The 25,029-nt window shown below is 40.8% G+C and overlaps 2 protein-coding genes across 2 annotated transcripts in view; both read left to right on the top strand.

Moving 5' to 3' along the window:
* CycH (cyclin H) overlaps positions 1-25,029 on the top strand; it is a 191,769-nt gene that overhangs the window by 76,187 nt on the left and 90,553 nt on the right. The window lies entirely within an intron of this gene.
* LOC123760763 (uncharacterized) lies at positions 21,873-22,340 on the top strand. Its single transcript, XM_045746547.1, has one exon. It carries the CDS (start codon positions 21,873-21,875, stop codon positions 22,338-22,340), a length of 468 nt encoding a protein of 155 aa, XP_045602503.1.

The raw sequence follows: 25,029 nt of genomic DNA, 5'->3' as shown, positions 1-25,029 counted from the left end.
ACGTTCTAGCTACTAGGTACGACATATATATATATATATATATATATATATATATATATATATATATATATATATATATATATATATATATATATATATATATATATTATTAAATATGACCGAAAAAGTAAGATTAATAATTCTAACACGGATTTTCTCGATCTTTCGTACATTTCTTTTCACTGTTATTGGTAATTCAAAAATCAATTCTCCAAAATTCATTTTTATTTCTAGTCTGACGCGACACTTGAGTCTCCAAAGGAATTTGTTGACTTACTGCGGGGCACACGGGCCACAGGGATAAGAGCCTCGTTGGACGTAGAATCACTGTTCACCAACGTACCTGTGGACGAGACAATCGGGATGATAGCCGACAGAGTGTATCTTGATCCAGCCTGTACTCCTCTTGACATACCAGAAAATATTCTAAGGAAACTACTCCAAGCTTGTACTAAAGAAGCACCCTTCTTGAGCCCGGATGGGCACATGTATAAGCAAGTAGATGGGGTCGCCATGGGTTCTCCCCTAGGTGTCCTGTTTGCAAACTTCTACATGGGTACCATCGAGCAAAAAGTCTTAGTCGACATGAACTTGAAACCGGCCATATACTGCAGGTATGTTGACGACATTTTTACACAGGTACCTGATGTCAGACATCTGCAGGAGCTGAAGGAGGCGTTTGAGCAGAGTTCCGTGCTGCGTTTCACTTACGAGATGGAAAAGGATGGGAAGCTGCCCTTTCTAGATGTAACAGTCATGGAAAAGAGCGGAGGTTTCCACACTGCAGTCTACACTAAGGAAACGAACATAGGAATGTGCCTAAATGCCAACAGCGACTGCCCAGACAGGTACAAGAGGAGTGTTGTTAACGCATGTGTCGACCGTGCCCTCAGCCACAGCTCAGAATGGAAGCAAGTCGACGACGAATTCTGTAGGGTAAGGCAGGTCCTAGTCAACAACGGCTTCTCCAATGATTTCGTCGAAGACATCATAAGAAGGAAAGTGAAACGCCATGCAACCTCTGAAGAGACAACTAACACAACACCTATACCCCCTATTAGACTATTTTACAGGAACTTCTTTTCCACAGCTCATAAAACCGAGGAAAGGGTCCTGAAAGATATTGTTAATAGAAACGTTATCCCTACAGACAAAAATCAGAGGATACAACTGACGATTTACTATAAAACCAGAAAAACGGCCAGCCTACTCATGAGAAACTCTCCAGACACAAAGCAGAACGCTTTAAAAGAGACCAACGTCGTCTATGCCTTCAAATGCCCTCTTGGGGACTGTAAGCTCCAAAAAAAACAGTATATAGGCAAGACAACAACATCTCTTTCTAGGCGTTTAACGATGCATAAGCAACAGGGCTCCATTAAGGAACATATAATTTCTTCCCACAACCAAACCACCGCCAGAGAAATCCTAGTAAACAACACAGAAATCATCGATAGATACAGCGATAGCAGGCGGCTTGACGTTTGTGAGGCACTACACATTAAAAAGTCAACACCAGCAATCAACAGCCAATTAATGCACAACTATATTCTACCCACCTCAAGACTCCGCTCCAATATAGAAGCATCAAGAAATATGGACCAATAGGCTTTCTACAATCACTTCCATTCAATACCCATTGTTTTGTGTTCTGTCTTGTGTTGATGAAATTAATACCACCTCACCCCATCCACCTCACTCAAATGTAGATATAAACAAATCGGAGATGTGTAAGTTCTATTCAGTTGTGTATGTGTAAACTAAAGTCTTTGAAAATGTCATAAGTTTTACGAAACGCGCTCAAGTGTCGCGTCAGACTAGAAATAAAAATGAATTTTGGAAAATTGATTTTTGAATTACCACCAACAGTGAAAAGAAATGTACGAAAAATCGAGAAAATTCGTGTTAGAATTATTAATCTTACTTTTTCGGTCATATTTAATAATATATGTCTACAGGAAAGACTGCTACCAAAATATACTAATATATATATATATATATATATATATATATATATATATATATATATATATATATATATATATATATATATATATATATATATATATATATATATGACCGAAATATATATATTTCGGTCATATATATAAATATGACCGAAAAAGTAAGATTAATAATTCTAACACGAATTTTCTCAATCTTTCGTACATTTCTTTTCACTGTTGGAGGTAATTAAAAAATCAATTCTCCAAAATTCATTTTTATTTCTAGTCTGACGCGACACTTGAGCGCGTTTCGTAAAACTTATTACATTTTCAAAGACTTTAGTTAACACATACACAACTGAATAGAACTTACACATCTCCGATTTTGTTTATATCTACATTTGAGTGAGGTGGATGGGGTGAGGTGGTATTTAATAAGGTATTAATTTCATCAACACAAGCCAGAACATGAAACAATGGGTATTGAATAGAAGTGATTGTAGAAAGCCTATTGGTCTACAATCACTTCTATTCAATACCCATTGTTTCATGTTCTGGCTTGTGTTGATGAAATTAATACCTTATTAAATACCACCTCACCCCATCCACCTCACTCAAATGTAGATATAAACAAAATCGGAGATGTGTAAGTTCTATTCAGTTGTGTATGTGTTAACTAAAGTCTTTGAAAATGTAATAAGTTTTACGAAACGCGCTCAAGTGTCGCGTCAGACTAGAAATAAAAATGAATTTTGGAGAATTGATTTTTTAATTACCTCCAACAGTGAAAAGAAATGTACGAAAGATTGAGAAAATTCGTGTTAGAATTATTAATCTTACTTTTCCGGTCATATTTAATAATATATGTCTACAGGAAAGACTGCTACCAAAATATACTAATATATATATATATATATATATATATATATATATATATATATATATATATATATATATATATATATATAAAATATGTTGTTATATATTATATATATAATATATATTATATATATAATATATATATATTATATATAATATATATATATATATATATATATATTATATATATATAATATATATAACAACATATTATATATACATATATATATATATATATATATATATATTTATATATTATATATATATAATATATATAACAACATATTATATATACATATATATATATATATATATATATATATTATATATATAATATATAACAACATATTATATATACATATATATATATATATATATATATATATATATATATATATATATATATATATATATATATATATATATATATATATATATATAATGTCGTACCTAGTAGCCAGAACGTACTTCTCAGCCTACTATGCAAGGCTCGATTTGCCTAATAAGCCAAGTTTTCATGAATTGTTTTTCGACTACCTAACCTAACTTTTTCGGCTACCTAACCTAACCTAACCTAACCTATAAAGGTAGGTTAGGTTAGGTAGGGTTGGTTATGTTCGGTCATATATCTACGTTAATTTTAACTCCAATAAAAAAATTGACCTCATTCATAATGAAATGAGTAGCTTTATCATTTCATAAGAAAAAAAATTAGAGAAAATATACTAATTTAGGAAAACTTGGCTTATTAGGCAAATCGGGCCTTGCATAGTAGGCTGAGAAGTGCGTTCTGGCTACTAGGTACGAATATATATATAAATATACATAATAAGTCTGTGTGTATGATCAATATTTCGTGAACTGTAACATGGGATACTCGTCCGTGGCGAAACAGTCAACGAAGCAAAGATTAGATTTACTTATGACGCGACAACCAAGGCCAGGTAATGGAGTCAGGCTTCAGTGAGGATTATCAAATATCTGAGTGAAATATTACATTACTTGCCAGTCGGGGAGAAATACTGCATGATCGACGAACACCATGACAGACGGACCATGTGATAAATGGGTCGTGTGATGAATGAACTTCCTAAAGCGCAAATGGAACTAAGGTTGAATTCGTGATGAATAGGTTTCGTGACAGATGGAGCTGTAAACACAAGGGGCGCACGACAGTCTACATTGCACTACTAATGGTCGTCTCCTTCATTGACACTTTACTTACTCAGAAGCGCTTTAATGTCACTGAGAATTCTGTTTTTAGCAACTTCATCTTATTTTAACAATAAAAAGACAAAACGTGGATTTTACCTGGTCATTCTCAGAGTCCCAAATTCTTTCTTGAGTATGTAATAATAATTGGTCGAGGGGTTAAGGGATCCTGTACGCCAGCAGAATGTTCCTGGCATTATGGGTTCGAGTCACTTCTGGGGTGTGAGTTTTCAGTTGCATATAGTCCTGGGGACCATTTAGGCTTGTTCGCATTTGTGTTCCTCACGTGTGCCCCAAAGAATGAGATGATTTGATAAAATACCATGCCTGCCCAAGATTACCAACAGAGTGCCGGTGGGGGGATGGAAATAGCCTCGGCTACCATCCTCTTTTGTCCGGTCATGTTGGTCGAGCGTTTAAGGGATCCTGTACGCCAGCAGAATGCTCCTGGCAGTATGCATTCGAGTCACTTCTGGGGTGTGAGTTTTCAGTTGCATATAGTCCTGGGGAACATTCAGGCTTGTTTGCATATATATATATATATATATATATATATATATATATATATATATATATATATATATATATATATATATATTGGTAGCAGTCTTTCCTGTAGACATATATTATTAAATATAACCGAAAAAGTAAGATTAATAATTCTAACACGAATTTTCTCGATCTTTCTTAAGTTTCTTTTCACTGTTGATGGTAATTCAGATCAATTCTCCAAAATTCATTTTTATTTCTAGTCTGACGCGACACTTGAGCGCGTTTCGTAAAACTTATTACATTTTCAAAGACTTTAGTTTACACAAACACACACAACTTTAACTGAATAGAGCTTAAACATCTTTCGAGTTTTTATACCTACATTTGAGTGAAGTGACATGTTACAATAGTTTTGGATGAGGTGAAAATAAACTTTTAACACAAGACAGAACACGAAACAATGAAATACAAACAGGTATTAAAAGTAGGCAACTGCAGAAGGCCTATTTTTATTGGCCCATATTTCTTGATGCTTCTATATTGGAGCGGAGTCTTGAAGTGGGTAGAATATAGTTGTGCATTAATTGGCTGTTGATTGCTGGTGTTGACTTCATGATGTGTAGTGCCTCGCAGACGTCGAGCCGCCTGCTATCGCTGTATCTATCGATCATTTCTGTGTTGTTTGCTAAGATTTCTCTGGTGATGGTTTGGTTGTTGGAAGAGGCTATATGTTCCTTAATGGAGCCCTGTTGCTTACGCATCGTTAAACGCCTGGAAAGAGATGTTGTTGTCTTGCCTATATACTGAGTTTTTTGAGGCTTACAATCCCCAAGAGGGCATTTGAAGGCATAGACGACGTTGGTCTCTTTTAAAATGTTTTGCTTTGTGTCTGGAGACTTTTTCATGAGTAGGCTGGCCGTTTTTTTTTGGTTTTATAGTAAATTGTCAGTTGTATCTTCTGATTTTTGTCTGTAGGGATAACGTTTCTACTAACAATATCTTTCAGGACCCTTTCCTCCGTTTTATGGGCTGTGGAAAAGAAGTTCCTGTATAATAGGAGGTATAGGTGTTGTGTTAGTTGTCTCTTCATATATAAATATATATATATATATATATATATATATATATATATATATATATATATATATATATATATATATATATAATATATATATATTATATATATATATATATATATATATATATATATATATATATATATTATATATACATATATGCGAACAAGCTTGAATGGTACCCAAGCATATATGCAACTGAAAACTCCACACCCCAGAAGTGACACGAACCCATACAGCCAAGAGCACTATGCAACTCGCGTACTTGATACCTTAACCATTTGACCAACCGTGACTATACAAAAGACGTTGGTAGCCGAGGCTATATCCCCAACATCCCGACGGAACTTGGTGGTAAACTTGGGCATAGTTATTTCATCGAATCACTTCACTTTGTGGGGCCACGTTAGCAACACAAATGCGAACAAGCTAGAATGGTCCCGAAGCATATATGCAACTGAAAACTCCATACCCAACAAACTGTTGGGGTCTGGAGTTTTAAGTTGAATATATGCTTATGGGACCATTCAACCTTGATCGCATTTGTGTTGCTCACGTGGCCCCACAAAATAAGACGATTCGATGAAATAACTATGCCCAAGGTTACGACCAAGTGCCGTCTGGATGTTGGGGATATACCTCGGCTACCAACGTCTTTTGTACGGTCACGGTTGGTCAATTGGTTAGGGTATTATGAACGCCACTTGAATAGTGCTCCTGGGTTCGAGTCACTTCTGAGGTGTGGCGTTTTCAGTTACATATATATATATATATATATATATATATATATATATATATATATATATATATATATATATATATATATATATATATATATATGTAACTGAAAATATGTATATATATATATATATATATATATATATATATATATATATATATATATATATATATATATATATATATATATATATATATATATATATATGTAACTGAAAATATGTATATATATATATATATATATATATATATATATATATATATATATTATATATATATATATATATATATATATATATTTATATATATATGAATGAAAACTCACACCCCAGAAGTGACTCGAACCCATACTCCCAGAATTCATTCACATATAGTCCTGGGGACCATTCAGGCTTCTTCGCATTTGTGTTCCTCACGTGTGCCCCAAAGAATGAGGTGATTTGGTGAAATGCTATGCCCAAGATTACCATCCGAGTTGCCGTCGGGGAAGTGGCTCAAATAGCCTCGGCTATCACTTCCTTTTGACGGCCGTGATGGTCAAGCGGATTAAGGCGCCCTGTAGTTACCAGTTGCGTTGCTTCTGGGAGTATGGGTTCGAGTCACTTCTGGGGTGTGAGTTTTCATTCGCATATAGTCCTGGGGACCATTCAGGCTTCTTCGCATATATATATATATATATATATATATATATATATATATATATATACAGATATATATATATATATATATATATATATACAGATATATATATACAGATATATATATATATATATATATATATATATATATATATATATATATATATATATATATTATTAAATATGACCGAAAAAGTAAGATTAATAATTCTAACACGAATTTTCTCAATCTTTCGTACATTTCTTTTCACTGTTGGAGGTAAATCAAAAATCAATTCTCCAAAATTCATTTTTATTTCTAGTCTGACGCGACACGAGCGCGTTTCGTAAAACTTATTACATTTTCAAAGACTTTAGTTCACAAATACACAACTGAATAGAACTTACGCATCTCCGATTTTATATCTACATTTGAGTGAGGTGAAAGGGGTGATGTGGCATTAACACAAGACAGAACAAGATGTGGCATTAATAAGGTATTAATTTCATCAACATTTCATCAACATTAATTTCATTAATTTCATGTTGATGAAATTAATACCCTATTAATGCCACGGCTCTGACGGCTCTGCTTCACCTGCGTTCCCCATCTTCGTCTTTTCCTGAGGGGCTCCTGGGTCACGCCGCGGTTGCTCGAGGGTTTGTGCGGAAGCCTGGACTTTGCCATGATGGTCTCCCCGCTGGGTCGTGTATGGCTTCGTCGGGTGTTCTGATTCCTTCGGGGACGTCCCTTCCACCTCTATTGCGACTTCCGGGTTTGGCCTCCGGGGGCTCTGCGTCGGTTGCTGTGTCGCCGGCTTCCTCTTCGGGTTTTTCGGGGTTCAGTGCCTTGGCGCCCACCCGAGCCCTCGCTCGATGTGTTCACGAACGCGTCTTCTCCTGGCTTGAGCTTTGTGACCAGAGCTCACCAGCGGGTCAGGGACGGTGGGGGTCCGTCCTTCCGTCAGGCTCACAGCACAGAATAGTAAATTTGAACGCAAAATAATTTTCATTTTCTTTATCTTTTCTTGTGTGGCTCAAGAAAAAGACAACAACACAGAATGAGGTAATGCGTAACTTACAGCCGCGTCCGTCACACCAGGATCCCATTTTTTGGTATTGAAATGTCTCTCATACGATACGTTTGTCATCAAAATTCACGATCTATTTTCTGCCTCAGTGAAGAAGTTCAATTCTTGGTCGTTCTGCTCTCCTGGAGGTTTGTGTCATGTGACAGATGTCGATCAGTAAGGGAGGGAAGGGAGTTTTGGAGGAGGATGAAGGGGCCAAGAATGAGGAAGGAACGGAATAAGTAGGAGGATGGAGGGGCCTGGAGAAAGGGAAGGGACTTTGAGGAGAATGGGGAAACCAGGACGGAGGGAGAGACCAGGAGAGAAGGGAAGAAAGTGTTAGATGTTGGAGGAACCAGGAGGAAGGGATGAAGGACCATGGATGGCTATAGGTTGTTAAACAATTCAACCAAATATTTGCCGCGAGGTAATTCACAGGGTAAATGAGGCTCTCACCTTGGTGACGACTGATTTTTTTTAGTGACAGTCCTACCATCGACACCCATGTAACAGTCTCCCGTTACACCACTGCCATCTCTTATTACGGCAGAAGAGAAACACATCACTGCCGGGCACAGAGTGTGCACGACAGTGACCCTCCACACCATTCCCTGGTGAGGCAGGTAGCAGGCCCTCCACACATGGCCCTGGTGCGGCAGGTAGCAGGCCCTCCACACATGGCCCTGGTGCTGCAGGTACCAGGCCATCCACACCCGGCCCTGGTGAGGCAGATAGCAGGTCCTCCACACCTGGCCTTGGTGAGGCAGGTAGCAGGCCCTCCACACCTGACACTGGTGAGGCACGTTTCAGGCCCTCCACACCTGGCACTGGTGAGGCAGGTACCAGGCCATCCACGACTTGACTCAATTTTTTCCCCTATGGTATCTGTGCACATGTTTCTTGCTGCTACTGTATAAAGGTATTGTCGTACCTAGAATATATTATTCAGTAGCCATAATACAGTACACATTTATACATTCTCGTCCTGAGGAAATAACAATAGAATGAGGGGGGAAGGTTATGGCGGCAGTCCCGTACATATAATGGCCGGGCATTTGCAGAAATGGAATTGAAATCCGCTCAATTCTAGCCTGGTCTAAAGCCCACCACTACACTAACACTGTCTACCCCAAGGTGAGGGCAAGAGCATGGCTAGTGCACGGCTAGGGTAAGGTAAGGGCTAGGGAATGGTATGGCTAGGACAAGACGAAGGAAAGGCGAGGGCAAGGTAAGGGCATGGCTAGGGCAAGGCGAGGGTAAAGCGAGATATTAAAAACATTCACCAAGACGCTTATATCTTATTACGTATGAGTTAACAAAGGAGCATGGTCCATGGAGGGAGCATGATTCAGGCTAGGAGGAGGGAGCCTGGTTCCGGCTAGGAGGAGGGAGCATGATTCAGGCTAGGAGGAGGGAGCCTGGTTCAGGCTAGGAGGAGGGAGTATGACTCAGGGTAGGGGGAGGGAGCATGATTCAGGCTAGGAGGAGGGAACATGGTTCAGGCTAGGAGGAAGGAGCCTGGTTTAGGCTAGGAGGAGGAAGCATGTTTCAGGCTAGGAGGAGGGAGCATGATTCAGGCTAGGAGGAGGGAGCATGGTTCAGGCTAGGAGGAGGGAGCATGATTCAGGCTAGGAGGGAGCCTGGTTCAGGCTAGGAGGAGGGAGCATGATTCAGGCTAGGAGGGAGCCTGGTTCAGGCTAGGAGGGGGAGCAGGATTCAGGCTAGGAAGAGGGAGCCTGATTCAGGCTAGGAGGAGAGAGCATGGTTCAGACTAGGAGGAGGGAGCCGGGTTTAGGCTAGGAGGAGGGAGCACGGTTCAGGCAAGGAGGAGGGGGCTTGTTTCAGGCAATGAGGAGGGAGCATGGTTCAGGCTAGAAGAAGGAAGCATGGTTAAGCCTAAGGGGAGGGAGCATGGTTCAGGCAAGGAGGAGGGAGCGTGGTTCAGGCTAGGAGGAGGTAGCGTGGTTCAGGCAAGGAGGAGGGAGCGTGGTTCATGCAAGGAGGAGGGAGCGTGGTTCAGGCTAGGAGGAGGGAGCGTGGTTCAGGCCAGGAGGAGGGAGCATGGTTCAGGCCAAGAGAAGGGAGCATGGTTCAGGCTAGAGGGAGGGAGCATGGTTTAACCTAGGAGGAGGGAGCATGGTTTAGCCTAGGAGGAGGAAGCACGGTTCAGGTTAGAATGATGGAACATGGTTTAGGCTAGAAGGAGGGAGCGTGGTTCAGGCTAGGAGGAGAGAGCAATAGTATAAGAATTGAAAGAACCCAAGACAGGGGGGAGGGGGGTCTGAGGCCTATGTGCCTAAAATTCTGATACCGATACAGTTATAATGAAATGATTCTGGAGATCAAAACATTATAATAACATTGAAATATCACATTCTTTTGGGTTTGACAATTATCTGCAGTAAGAGGAAAGTCTCTGAGGAGATGATGAGAGCAGCGCGCTATAGTAATAATCCGCATAAAGGGGATGGAGGCGAGGTAGGATGACCACGCCTGTACCCATAATTTGGAGTCTCCACACCTACTCGTGCACACTGGCCCACGCGGCCGCACACACACACACAGCAAACCTACTGGGCCTGATCTTCACCCAGAATGAAAATGACATTGAGAACTTGGAGCATGAAATACCACTTGAAGCAGGTGACGATTGTGTCCTGGTATTTTACTATACAATCGAACTTAAAACAGTTCCCATGAGACAAGGGGTCAGAGAAGGGAGAGTAGACTTTAAAAAGGGGACTACCTGAAAGTAAGAGAGTATGTAGGATGTCTGCAATGGGAGGAGGAGGAACTTAAAGAGAAGACGGTCCAGGAAATGATGGACCAAACTAAATATCTCAATGCTGATAATTCACCAGACGATGACAAATCGACCTCCGAGACCTGAGGGATAGCAAGTTGACCAATTCGACCCCTGATATCTGAGGGACACCAGGTCGACCAACTCGACCCCCGAGACCTGAGGGACACCAGGTCGACCAACTCGACTCCCGAGACCTGAGGAACACCAAGTCGACCAACTCGACCCCCCGAGACCTGAGGGACACCAGATCGACCAACTCGACCCCCGAGACCTGAGGCACACCAGGTCAGGTCAACCAACTCGACCCCCGAGACCTGAGAGACACCAGGTCGACCAACTCGACCCCCGAGACTTGAGGGACACCAAGTCGACCAACTCAACCCCCGAGACCTGAGATAAATAGTGTTTGTCGTAACAATGGACTGACGAAGCCAATTTTCTGGTCCATCTTGTCGGTCATTATAACGCGTCACGCCCGAGTTGAAGTCATGTTGACCAAACAGCTCCGATGGTTTCCAGGGAGACCATTCCGCAGTCCTGCTTCCCTACCATTCAACTAACCAACTAATATATATATATATATATATATATATATATATATATATATATATATATATATATATATATATATATATATATATATATATATATATACTGTATATCGGATTGGCGAAAAAAAATGTTTCGATGTAAATCGGAATTTGGATGTAATTTGTTATATTTTAATAGTAAATGAGGCTCTCAGTGAAGAAACAAACATAATGCTAGGCCAAGGAGGCGAGACCTCAGCTTATGTTCATCGCAAGTAACATCAGTTTATCACCAGTAATATTTTTTGATAAGCTTGTAAAACAACATATGTAACACCAAGCACTCGTACAGTACACCGTGCAACACCAGACACTCGTAACACCGAGGGTGTTGCGGAGCATACTTTAACGCTACATTAAGTTGCCATGTTTTAGACACAAAAATTTAATGTGTCAGATTTAGGATAAATTCTGTGGAAACTTGAAAATGGAATAAGAATTTTCATCAACACTGATATTTCCTGACATTCACATTGAGAGTTGTCGTTGAGAAACTTAGTCTCGGTAAATAAGGCTTACTGGACTTTGAGGAGCGAGGAAAAGGTAGAGCTGGTGCAGAGAGAGTGCCTACCGTCCCAGGCTCCTGCAGCGAGAGTGCCTACCGTCCCAGGCTCCTGCAGCGAGAGTGCCTACCGTCTCAGCCTCCTGCAGCGAGAGTGCCTACCGCCCCAGCCTCCTGCAGCAAGAGTGCCTACCGCCCCAGGCTCCTGCAGCGAGTGCCTACCGTCCCAGGCTCCTGCAGCAAGAGTGCCTACCGTCCCAGGCTCCTGCAGCGAGAGTGCCTACCGTCTCAGGCTCCTGCAGCGAGAGTGCCTACCGTCCCAGGCTCCTGCAGCAAGAGTGCCTACCGTCCCAGGTTCCTGCAGCGAGAGTGCCTACCGTCCCAGGCTCCTGCAGCGAGAGTGCCTACCGTCCCAGGCTCCTGCAGCGAGAGTGCCTACCGTCTCAGGCTCCTGCAGCGAGAGTGCCTACCGTCCCAGCCTCCTGCAGCGAGAGTGCCTACCGTCCCAGCCTCCTGCAGCGAGAGTACCTACTGTCCCAGCCTCCTGCAGCAAGAGTACCTACCGTCCCAGCCTCCTGCAATGATCAATCTACAGCTAATTTGTAGGAATGTACAAAATATATTCTTATGACCAAAATAAGTATTGGAATTATATATATTATATATTGGAATTATAAAACAACCCGTTCTCGCAAATTCGTAAAGTCAATATTGACTTATTAACTACGTGCATAGGTGATATACTAAACATAATAGGTACCCTTAAAAAGATTCATAGAAAACACCGACCTTACCTAACCTTGTTAGTATCTTAAGATAAGCATCTTATTGCTTCGTAATTACAATTATTACTTAACCTATACCTATTATAAGTTAGGTAATAATTGTAATTATGAAGCAATAAGATGCTTATCTTAACATACTAAGTAGGTTAGGTAAGGTCGGTGTTTTCTGTGAAGCTTTTCAAGGGAAACTATTATGTTAAGTATGTCACCTATGCACATATTTAATAAGTCAATACTGACTTATTAAATTTGCGAGAACGGGTTGTATAAAAGGCCTATCAAAAAGCGAAAACAAGCCATAAACTAAACCTAAACTGTGCTAAGCCTTAAAACTCAATCCTAGGCCTAACATTCATAATTTTAGGCCTGATTAAGTAAAAATAAGAACTATACTAAGCGTAGGAAAAGTTGGATTTGGTGTTTGTCCTCTTTCTCGGTCTCTACAAAATTAACTGTATAAAACGTTGACCTTTTTATAAAACAATCAATATTTTGTTCTATCACACATATCCAAATATGATTCTAACTTTATTTAATAACAGACTGCCATGAAGGCATAAATAATCTCACTGGTCACATAATATTGTAAGGAAAAGATACATTTATCTGTATTTTTATAAGAACGAGTCAAGCCTCTGCTGTACCATATGATATATTTTGTTATATAACTGAAAGATAATATAACTTTGAACAGATATATGATCGAGGTATTTGTATTTAATGTTTCCCTTAATATATATATAAATATTTAATAAAAGTCACAAGATAGCATCCTCCTTATATTCTTCTGGCCTAGACAAGGACAACAAGAATTAGCCAGAGCGCGGGAGCAGACGAGGGATCCTTTGTCTAAGGGCCCACCAAGGAGGCTCTGAGGCATTCTTTGAAGTCCCATTAGCGTTCCCTTAACACCGAGGCAAATGTGTCATGTCGAGTGCTCACAAGGAAGACAAAAAGTGGTCTCGTCCTCAGACACCGAAGAAGCTACTAATGCTATCAGCTTTATGTCTTGGAAGGAATTTATTTACATATTACGAGGTTCACAGTCATCTGGTAAGATATGGTTTCTGTATGTTGAGTCGCTGGTCTGCAATGTGTCCGTTCAGAAGACTTTTGATCATGAACCGAAATCCGGTTTGCACTTATCTTGACATCCCTTAATGTACACTTGACCAGCTATTTAAAGCATATACTAAAGCGGCACCTTTCCAGGTCCAGATACCTTACCTTACCAGATAATGTAACCATGGATTTCCCCCTGCATGTTCTGTTTTCAAATTTGTATGTGAATACCAATGAATTGCAAGTTTGGTTGAAATGGACCTTGTGCCTTTCTTCTGCTGCAGGTAAGACATCTTCTTGAAGGTTCCTGAGGAAACATTTCCTATTGCTTAAGGAAATTTTTATATGAAAATCAAAGCTTAGGTTTTCTTGTGAGATAAATGGGGAATTGTAGCTACCTTTTTTAGATGTAACCGATTCGAAATGGAATTACGGCTTCATCACTTTAGTCTACAATAAGGGAACTAACATTGGAAATTGCCTTAACAATACTAGTGAGTGGCCTGGCCGGTATAAGTGAAGTGTTGTTGATGCATATATCAACTGTGTTCTTCCACTCAGCTCCAGTTGGAAGCAAATGGACGAGAAACTCAGCGGAGTAAGGCAGTCTTAACCAAAATGGACATGTTAATATGTATGTGAAAGAAGTCATCAAAAGAAAGGTGAACTCCCCATGCTTCCATTGATGAGAAAGTCAGTGTTACACAACTTGTCCAACCGTTATAGTCTTATAAATGAGCTTCTTTGCAATGGCTCACAAAACAAAGGAATGAGTCTAGAAATACATAATCGACAGAAACGTGAAATCTACAAACATAGAACAAAATATTTAGCTCATTTGCTCCAAGAATAAGAAGTCAACAACTTGTCGAGAGTTCATCAAAAACACCCAACGAATTGTCTTTACATGCTCACTTCGGAACTATACGCCCAGCACTCAGTATATGGGCAGGGCGAAAACATCTCTATCAGTGCGTATTATAATGCACAAAGAACGAGGCTTCCTTAAAAATCACATAATGTATACACGCAACCAAACCATAGGTAACCGTTTAATCCGTCCTGCTATAGGTAACCGTTTAATCCGTCCTGTCATAGGCAACCGTTCAATCCGTCCTGTCATAGGTAACCGTTTAATCCGTTCCGTCATAGGTAACTGTTTAATCCGTCCCGTCATAGGTAACCGTTAACCCGTCCCGGCAAAGGCAACCGTTCACTCTGCCTATGTGCCTGGCTGTCACTACAGTATGCTTGTATAATGCAAAACAGGTAGTCAACTTGTGTGTGTATATATATATATATATATATATATATATATATATATATATATATATATATATATATATATATATATATATGAAGGGAGCACCACCTCTAGCTGGAAGAAGGGGGACCCACAGCCTCGGAGGAAACCACGCACAACGCATTAGAGGGAATGTTTAGATCCCCTCCAATACAGCCTCCGTGTGCTCCTCTCCTACCACCCCCTTCCTTTTTTATTTTTTGTGCTTTATTATGTATTTGATGGTTACAAGATATATATGGGTTGATACAAAAATAATAATACAAAAAGGTGCTTAAAGGTTATGGATCTCTTGAAAAACACGACAATGGGAAACATTGATGAATGTCACAGACGGGTTCGATCATTGTTGCAAGTCAAACACTCCTTCGAATTCCTCTGAAGTTGGACTAGTGCCCAAGGCGCAACAGGCATTTCCCCTCTGAATCGCAACACTGAGGCGCTGGAACAAGAAACTTTTTGTTCTCTGGTCTTTTGTAGCGCTGATCAATTTGATCAATATATATATAATATATATATATATATATATATATATATATATATATATATATATATATATATATATATATATATATATAAATAAAAAATAAATAAATAAACAAAGGCCAAATGCTCGTAATTTCACCCCTGTTTATGAATAAAAACAGTTTTACACACAGCTCAGAACTGATGACGTTCGAACATTTCTCGAACAGTTCTTCGCTGACGACTTTTGTTCGAACGACAACGCTGTTAATTAAGGCTTCACCCACATACTACATATGTAGTATTTGTTCCCCAGCGGAACCTAAACAGCTAACCTAATCTATGCCTAACTATACATAGAACGTTAATATATATATTATTATTATATAAATTAGAACAAATCTATTTTAAATACACAATACGATGAAATTAATAAATGCGTTTTGGAGAGGGCCGTAGTTTAACGACCTTTGCCTGCGGACAAGTTGTACAGTCATATGTAAGCCTTTTTTTCATTTGTAAACATGGGGGGGTTTGGTGGCAACATGTGATCACTTTTGGTCTTTGTTGAAGAGAACTAGCTCTATGTAACACAACTTGTCTTCGAGTGGGTTTATTAACGGGTTTATTTAATAACCGAAAGGAAGAACTTTTACTTCTGCGCGTCAGCTCATTAAGTCGTTAGTTATGGGGTAAAGATGTTGTGGTATGGTGTTTGTTATGGAAACGTCTTACGTTTTACGTTACGTCTTACGTTGAATTACAAGGAACGATGTTGTAATTGTCACAAAAATTTGCGTGTTAACACTAGTTTATCCAAGAAAATTTCAACGGGCCTGGGTGCTATAATTATTCGTTCCTTCTCTATCAAGGACTTAAGTGTTTACTGTGGTTATCAGTGAGTAATAAGCAAGAAACCAGGGCATAAATCGCTGTTTCTGTACATGGCAAAAGTCGTAGGCAGTATTGGGTCTCTTGCCCGTGTGATCGCACTAGACAAGGTACCCCGGCGCCCTCATCATTCAAGACGATGTATGAAGACTAAATTGTATAAGGTAAGGTTTTAAAGAACCCGAAGAAGAGTTGCAAAGTGTTAAGGACCACGAATCGTGTAGTTGTTGGCGGTGGAGGAGGGCACCATTCACACACACACCCAACGTATCTTCTGCGGTTTTTAACAGTGTTACATCGTTGTATCAAAGTAGCAATAATAAAACTAACGTTTTGATTACGTTGTGAGTTTGGTGGGTGGGTGTGTTCTGAGAAAGGAATAGCGGAGAGGGAGAGAGTAAAGGAGTGGGGAAAGAGGGAGTGAGGGCTAGGAGAGAGGGAGAAAGACAGGAAGGGAGAGAGGTACAGAGAGAGAGCGAGGGACAGAGAAATGGAGGGAGAAAGGGAGAGAGGAAGTGAGAGAGAGAGAGAGAGAGACGTAGAGGAAGGGCGAGAGACAATGGCTCTGAGACCGGAAACAGAAGCACAGGAAGAGGGAGGGAAAGACAGAGATCCGGGCACCGCCGGGTAACCCGTCTAGTAATCTAAAAGGGTTAAGGACAGATTGAAACGTCGTCGCTTTCATTTCATGTGTGAGTTAGGTTAGGTTAGATTAGGCTGGGTTAGGATAGGAGGCTAGGATATTTTATGCTGGGTTAAGTTGGGATACGTTAGGTTAGGCTGAGTTAGGTTAGGATATGTTAGGTTAGACTGGGTTAGGATACGTTAGACTGGGTTAGGATATACTAGGTTGGATTAGGTTAAGTTGGGTTAGATTTGGATGGGTTAAGTTAAGGATAGGTTAGGTTGGGCAAAGCATTTGGAGATGTGCCATCGGTGGTAGGAGAGGAAGAGAACGAAGGTCAAGCTAATTCAAACGTAGTTATGCGTCATGCATAAGGTATTTTGTATTCATAAAGAGGTGTTTAGTGGGTGAATTAACAAGCACTTGACCTATGTTTCTGAGAACTGACTGACAAAACGCGGGCCACACAGTTCAAGAGGAGTGCTTCGAACATAATTAAGTTTAGCATATTTCGAGAAAAGCTTCGAATGAAGCTTATGAACAAAAACATCTATCACTAAAAGGAGGGTACAGGAGCTGGGTCCCCACATTGCGTGTGGGAATTCAAAGTATAATTTATTTCCATTTAACAATGTCCGAGTGCATAGCGAACAGACGTTGTTGCATTATTAAAGATGCTTAACAGAGCTGTCCTTTATGCTCCGTTTGGAGAACTGATCTGGAGAGGCAGTCATTGCATAGTGATTTATTGTATTTCGCTGAATGTTCTGAGATATTCAGCCGGAAGTGAATTAATTAGTAACATTAACACGTTTGTAACAAAGCAATGAAAACAAATCATATTCTCTGGTAAGTCATCATATCTGTTGCACATTAATCCACTTTCTATATTTTGAGCACCCTTAAACAAACATAAAATCGTTGCAGTGTCAAGCCTTCGGGAAGCATGCATTAGGATAAGCTGGTTCTTCACTCGTTGCTTCGGGTGATTGTGAGAGTCATTGTAATATCGCTAAGACGGGTTTGTAATGTAAATAGGATAACTGCAGTATTGTTCTCATTCAGCGTTAAGGAGTGTTGACCTGCTGGCCAGGTGGGAGACAGGTGTTCGTCTGCGTTTATAAAAGGCTATACACGTCTTTTAAAGTCAATCTATTTTTAAAACTCCGCCTTGACGTTTTTTAAATTTGATCTAATTGTTTTCCTTTTGTACACATGGGTATCTCCATGAGATGAGGATAGTACACATGGGTATCCCCACATGATGAGTATAGCATGTGTCTATACTTCTGCATCACACTGTGTAGTGGGATGTGTACACCGTCTGGGAAGTGTGTGTGCATGGGTGTGTATGCCGACAATTAATCATTCATGCAATATTCTACGCAGCAGTAACTGGGGCAGCCTACTTTCTCCGCATCACCGCAGTTTACCCCATGCATAAAGCATGAAATAATACTCATTCTTGGGAGAGCAGTTTCCTGCACCACGGTCCTTAGCTTAGCTCTTCTGCGCTCTCTCTAACTCGTAGCAAATGAATTATTATGTGTGAGAGCGTGGGGAAAGGAGGGAGGGCGATAAAAGACGTAAACACACATATTGGTTGACAGCCATTGAGCATTTGCATGCTGTTCGTTCCAAACTTGAAGACGAAGGAGAGTGCATGCAGGAAACAGTACGGAGAGGGGAGCAAGCCACTCGACCATCAGTGACCGTACAAAAGGCGGTGATAGCCGAGGCTATTTGAACCACCGCCCCGACGGCACATTGATGGTAATCTTGGGCATAGCTATTTCATCAAATCACCTCATTTTTGTGGGGCCACGTTAGTAACACAAATGCGAACAAGTTTGAATGGTCCCCAAGCATATATGCAACTGAAAACTCTATACCCCAGAAGTGACTCGAACCCGGACCGCCAGGAGCACATTGCAACTGGTGTACACGGTGTGATGTATTCATCCTTCATCACACTGTTACATTTTTCATCACGTGTTAATTTTCGTGATTTACACAATATATATATATATATATATATATATATATATATATATATATATATATATATATATATATATATATATATATATATATATATATTTATATATATATATATATTTTTTTTATGTATATTTTATATACATAAAATTCTCTCTACTCGACTACAGCAACACAATGACGCACGCCAAATTAAGTCTATGAAAAAGCAAGATAACTGGGTTTCTCCTAATCACCGCGCCTGCCAGGCCTCTTGTCTGGGTATAAAGATTCTTAATTGCAAAAAATAATCCTTCTGTCGTCGTGGGTCCTCGAGTGCAAACGGTTTTTTTTTCTTTAAATGTTAGTGAAAACTCGAGGTATTTAATGTTTCATAATTTTCTCGGAGAAGAAATTGTTTTCATTTTCGTCTGTGCATTTATATATAATCACACGAGTAGGTGTATGTTTGTGTTTTGGTGAATGCTTGTGTGTTTTTGTGTATGTGTGTGCGTGTGTGTATTCACGTAGTTGTGCTTGCGGGGGTTGAGCTTTGGCTCTTAGGTCCCACCTCTCAACTGTCAATCAACTGGTGTTCAGATTCCTGAGCCTACTGGGCTCTATTTTATCTACATTTGAAACTGTATGGAGTCAGCCTCCACCACATCACTGCCTAATGCATTCCATTGTTAACTACTCTAACACTGAAAAAGTTCTTTCCAACGTCCCTGTGGCTCAGTTTCCACCTGTGTCCCCTTGTTCGCGTACCGCCCGTGTTAAATAACTTTTCTTTATCTACTCTGTCAAGTCTTCTGAGAATTTTGTAGGTAGTGATCATGTCTCCCCGAGCTCTCATGTCTTCCAGCGATGTGTGGTACATTTCACCGAGTCTTTCTTCGTAACTCATGCCTTTTAGTTCTGGGACTAGCCGAGTGGCATACCTCTGAACTTTTTCCAGCTTTGTCTTGAGCTTGAGAAGGTACTGGCTCCATGCTGGGGCCGCATACTCCAGGATTGGTCTTACATATGTTTTATACAAGGTTCTGAATGATTCCTTACACGGGTTCCTGAAGGCCGTTCTTATGTTAGCCAACCTGGCATATGCCGCCGATGTTATCATTTTGATATGGGCTTCAGGGGACAGGTCTGGCGTGATATCAACCCCCAGGTCTTTCTCTCTCTCTATGACTCCACTCACACACAGTACTCCGTACTGTGTGTGTGCGTGTGTGTGTGTGTCTGTGTGTCTGTGTGTCTGTGTGTATGGTGGTGGGGGAAGGGTTGGGAGGTGTTTCTACAGTATATCAGTCAGGTAATACAGTATTTAAGCTAGGTACCCGCTATGTTCTGCTAAGGTAGTCTTCCACTTGTATCTTAAACAGGTACATCCCGTTTCTTAATTAGGTACCATCTGTGTCATTGTACAGTCTTTATTTTAGACAGTTACCCCCTGCATCATAGTCAAGTGTGACCTCTATGCTAGCTAGATCCCGGCTCTGTCCGACCCGGGTCCCAAGCTGTTTCCGACCGGGTCCCACTTGTGAGTGACCCGGGTCCCAGCTCTGTCTGACCTGGGTCCCCAGCTCTATCCAACAACCCGGGCACTAAACCAACATGGTTAACTATTGCCATACTAGCGTAAGACACCACCGCCACCTAGAACAATCAATAAACATTAGAGAAAACTTTATAAACTACTAAATTATGTTCATGCTAGGCATCTTATTACATGTCAGTTTGAAGGCGCGAGCGGCTCACTAAGACGCAAACAGCGCCCAAGAAATGACAAGGAGAGAAAATTTGCCATTCGAAAAAATGATACGAAAGATCTTTTATAAGAACAGCGGCATTAAGGAAAGATGAAGCTAGGATTTACTGTAAATGAGAGATTTGGAGGAAAAGATAATTTGAGAGGAGAGGTAGAGGAGATTATGCTTGGAGCGCATGCATGAGTGTGCACTGGGGATGATGAGAAGATCTTCGCAATGTTCCCAGGAACAACTAAACCGGAGAAGGTGATGGTGTTGGCTGTGTTGAAAGTGATCCCATTTCCAGCACCCTCACCATCGTCTCATGTCACACTTGTGGTGCTCTGACTATACCCATAACACGCACAGGCACACGTGTGCGCGCGTGCACTTAAACGCATGTGTGTGCACAAATCTTAGGGTCCCGGTAGTAAGGTCGCGTTCGTTCTCGATGCACAATCGAGAATTCTGAGTTCGAATCCCGGGCGGGACAGAAATGGTTGGGCACATTTCCTTCCACCTAATGTTTCTGTTCACCTCGCAGTGAGTAGATACTCAGGAGTTAGTCAGCTTGTTGTGGGGGTTGCATCCTGGGCAGGGTCAATAATGCGACCTTGAGACCTCGATGAAAGCCTAACGTGTATGAAAACACTCTGGCTTCCTGTCCCCGGACACAGTGAATTATTATATGTAAATATAAAACAATATTTTCATATTGTGAACAGTGTTGTTAAAACGCTCAATAATATATAAGCAGGTTATGATGATTCATTAGTGTTCTTGCCTCAGTCTAATGAAAAGTCAATGATCAGTCGTTCAAACAATTTATGTTCTTAATTGCCGGGTCTAGTAGTTGAATGTTGTGACTGATGAGAGAAAGCAGAGTTGAAAGGGGAGGGGAGAGGAGAGAAAGGGGAGGGGGAGAGGAGAGAAAGGGGAGGGGAGAGGAGAGAAAGGGGAGGGAAGAAGATAGAAAGGGGAGGAGAGAGGAGAGGAAGGAAAGGTGAGAGGAGGGAAGGTAAGCTGTGGGAGGGAAACTATACACACTCTGGTCCTGCTGGCAAGTTACATATCATAGTTGAGAAATTATGAAGAACTCCTGTGTAGGCCTCCTGGCTGGTCTACGCACCGGTGTAGGCCTCCTGGCTGGTCTACGCACCGGTGTAGGCCTCCTGGCTGGTCTACGCACCGGTGTAGGCCTCCTGGCTGGTCTACGCACCGGTATAGGCCTCCTGGCTGGTCTACGCACCGGTGTAGGCCTCCTGGCTGGTCTACGCACCAGTGTAGGCCTCCTGGCTGGTCTACGCACCGGTGTAGGCCTCCTGGCTGGTCTACGCACCGGTGTAGGCCTCCTGGCTGATCTACGCACCGGTGTAGGCCTCCTGGCTGGTCTACGCACCGGTGTAGGCCTCCTGGCTGGTCTACGCACCGGTGTAGGCCTCCTGGCTGGTCTACGCATCGGTGTAGGCCTCCTGGCTGGTCTACGCACCGGTGTAGGCCTCCTGGTCTGTGCGGTATATGAATATGTGCAGCGTCTCTACTTCAAAAACACTTGACAGAATTACTCAGACTAGGCAAAATTATATATATTTTGTCAAGAAAGATGTTTTAATAATTCCCTTATTTTGTTAATGTTTTATCCATTTCTCTGCAAATTAAAATGTGTAATATTTACTATTGTTCATGCTCTACACGTGTTTACAATCTACACGTGTTTACAATCTACACGTGTTTACAATCTACACGTGTTTACAATCTACACGTGTTTACGCTCTTCACGTGTTTACACTCTACTCGTGTTTACACTCTACTCGTGTTGGTTCCGGGACACTAATCTTCCTCTACATCTTCTGGAATCTTTCTAATTCTTATTTGCTTTATTATTATGGTTTTATTCCACGTCATTTATTACCTGTTGGAAGCTGGAATTGATACATGTTCGGAATTTATGGATTATTATTATTATTATTATTAAATATTATGTTCAATATTAAGGCACAAATCTTTTGCATTTTCATACAAAGAATGAATCTGTGGTGTGAATTATCGGTCCTCCTCGTATCGTACATTAGTTGATTAGTTATTATGAGTAAGGAACTTTTCATAATTATTTCTAAATTAGAGAATGTAATGATCTCTGTCGTAGATGTCACGAAGCCAACCTCAGCAGTCTTATTTGCATTGTAGTTAAATATTTTTATGCTAGATTTGATTATGCTAGGGTAGATTAAGTTATGTTAGGTTAAGTTAAGGCTGGTCAGTTTAAGTTATGCTTCTTACACGTCTTTTCTTGTAAACGTTTCTGGAAATGTTTCCTGTACTACAAAGAACATCATATGTTAATCATACTGTTTGTCCGAAGTGTGAAGAGAGCTCCTTCCGTTTTTCAGTCCGAAATTTGTCTATTAATCACAGATTTTATATGTTTTTGTTTTTAGTAGATAACCTGACTGTAAGCCACATTGAGTAATGCTGTATCTTTTCTCCACATTCGTGGCAACGGTTCCTCTACTGCCTCTCACAGGTCCAAGCTACTCCCACGTACTCCCCACCCACTTGCTTACTCTACTGCCTCACACAGGTAGAAGCCAGTCCCATATACTCCCCACCCACTGGCTTATACTATTGCCTCACACAGGTCAAAGCCACTCCCATGTATTCCCCACCCATTGGCTTATTCTTCTGCCATACACAGGTCCAAACTACACCCAACTTCTTTTCCATAGGAAGTTTTCCCTGCGCACAAGTTTCCTTCTCCCTTTGTACATTTCAGTCCTTTCCTGCGTCCTCATCCGCCTTCTCATAGTCCTCATCACCATCATCCTCATCCTCTCCCTCCCCGCCTCCACTGCTTCACTCAACACAGTGCTAGCAGGCCTGACCCACCCTGAGGCAAAAGAATGATATCACATTCGAGAAATCTGAAACGTTGAAAGTCTTATCAAAATTCAGATTCTCTTCTACCCTCTTGTGCTAATAATGATGTCTTGTTCCTCATCTCCTGGTAAGGTATGGATGTGAAATTAAGTACATAATTTCTTGAGGACTGAAAAGAAGAAGACTGCATTTATTTGCTAAGGGCTGGGATGGCCAGAATTTAGCTCAAGGCCCAGAGTTTCCCACAATGTTGTTAGGAGAATTCTGTAGTGCAGCGTGGGAAAGAAAACGAGAAATTTCCTGTTGCGTTGATCCGAGGGCCTCGGGCCGGCCTCCGTCCCTCTGAATTCCCTTCTCATATCCTTTAACAATTTTCTGGCATATCTCTTGCTCTTATTATTTCATTTTTTGGATATTTATACCGCCTTTTGTTATACCTGCCGGGGGATATATATTTGTCTTCGGAAATAATTGGATTTATTATAAAACTTTTCATAGATGTAGAAGCAGAGGATCATTGGAAATCTTTAGGAAGTTAGACTATTTATGTTGTTGGGGAAAGGAGGATGTAGAGGGGAAATGAATATTGTACACATAAAAAGGTTTCTTGTGCAGGCCGCACGTGATCCTTATTGTTTGGATTGGTACTGAGCAATGCTTTCTATCGTGCATCCGATGTTCATGCGTACTAAATACTGCATTTCATTACTTTCAACTGTAATATATTGTATTGCATCAGAATATTTGGGGCTATATTATAGCATATAGTTCCAAACTCTAACATGTAGCATGTCGTCTACGTCCCTACTTCAATATGTAGCATGTTGCCCCCACCCCCACTTCGATATGTAGCATGTTGTCCCCCACATTTCAATATGTAGCATGTTGTCTCCACCCCCCTACTTCAATATGTAGCATGTTGCTCTCCCCCCCCCACTTCGATATGTAGCATGTTGTCCCCCACATTTCAATATGTAGCATGTTGTCTCCACCCCTACTTCAATATGTAGCATGTTTCCCCCCCCCCCCCCACTTCGATATGTAGCATGTTGCCCCTTACTTTAGTATATGGCATTGCATTGAAACATATAGCTTACTGGAATACAAGGTACCGTACTTTAACCGATGGTTGTAGAATTTGGTGCTGTTACATACGGCACGATAATACAACGTATGGTTCCCTATTTCAATATAGGGTGGTGCAATTTGCACGTTTCATTTCTCCTAATGCATCAGTTCACCTGAGGTACATAAGTATCTAGGAGCTAGGCAACTACTGTGGGTTGCTGCTTAAAAAATGTCACACGTTGGGCTTGGAAGCCTCGATGAATCAAACGAGCTTGCTGTACCCACAAGTGGATCAGCATC

The sequence above is a fragment of the Procambarus clarkii genome, chromosome 21, assembly GCF_040958095.1.
Source record: "Procambarus clarkii isolate CNS0578487 chromosome 21, FALCON_Pclarkii_2.0, whole genome shotgun sequence".
NCBI lineage: Eukaryota > Metazoa > Arthropoda > Malacostraca > Decapoda > Cambaridae > Procambarus > Procambarus clarkii.
This window is presented reverse-complemented; position numbering and strand designations above follow the sequence as displayed.

Excerpts from the sequence above, each read along its gene's own strand:
- LOC123760763 (XM_045746547.1), top strand. The coding sequence starts at position 21,873 with ATGAAGAACTCCTGTGTAGGCCTCCTGGCTGGTCTACGCACCGGTGTA.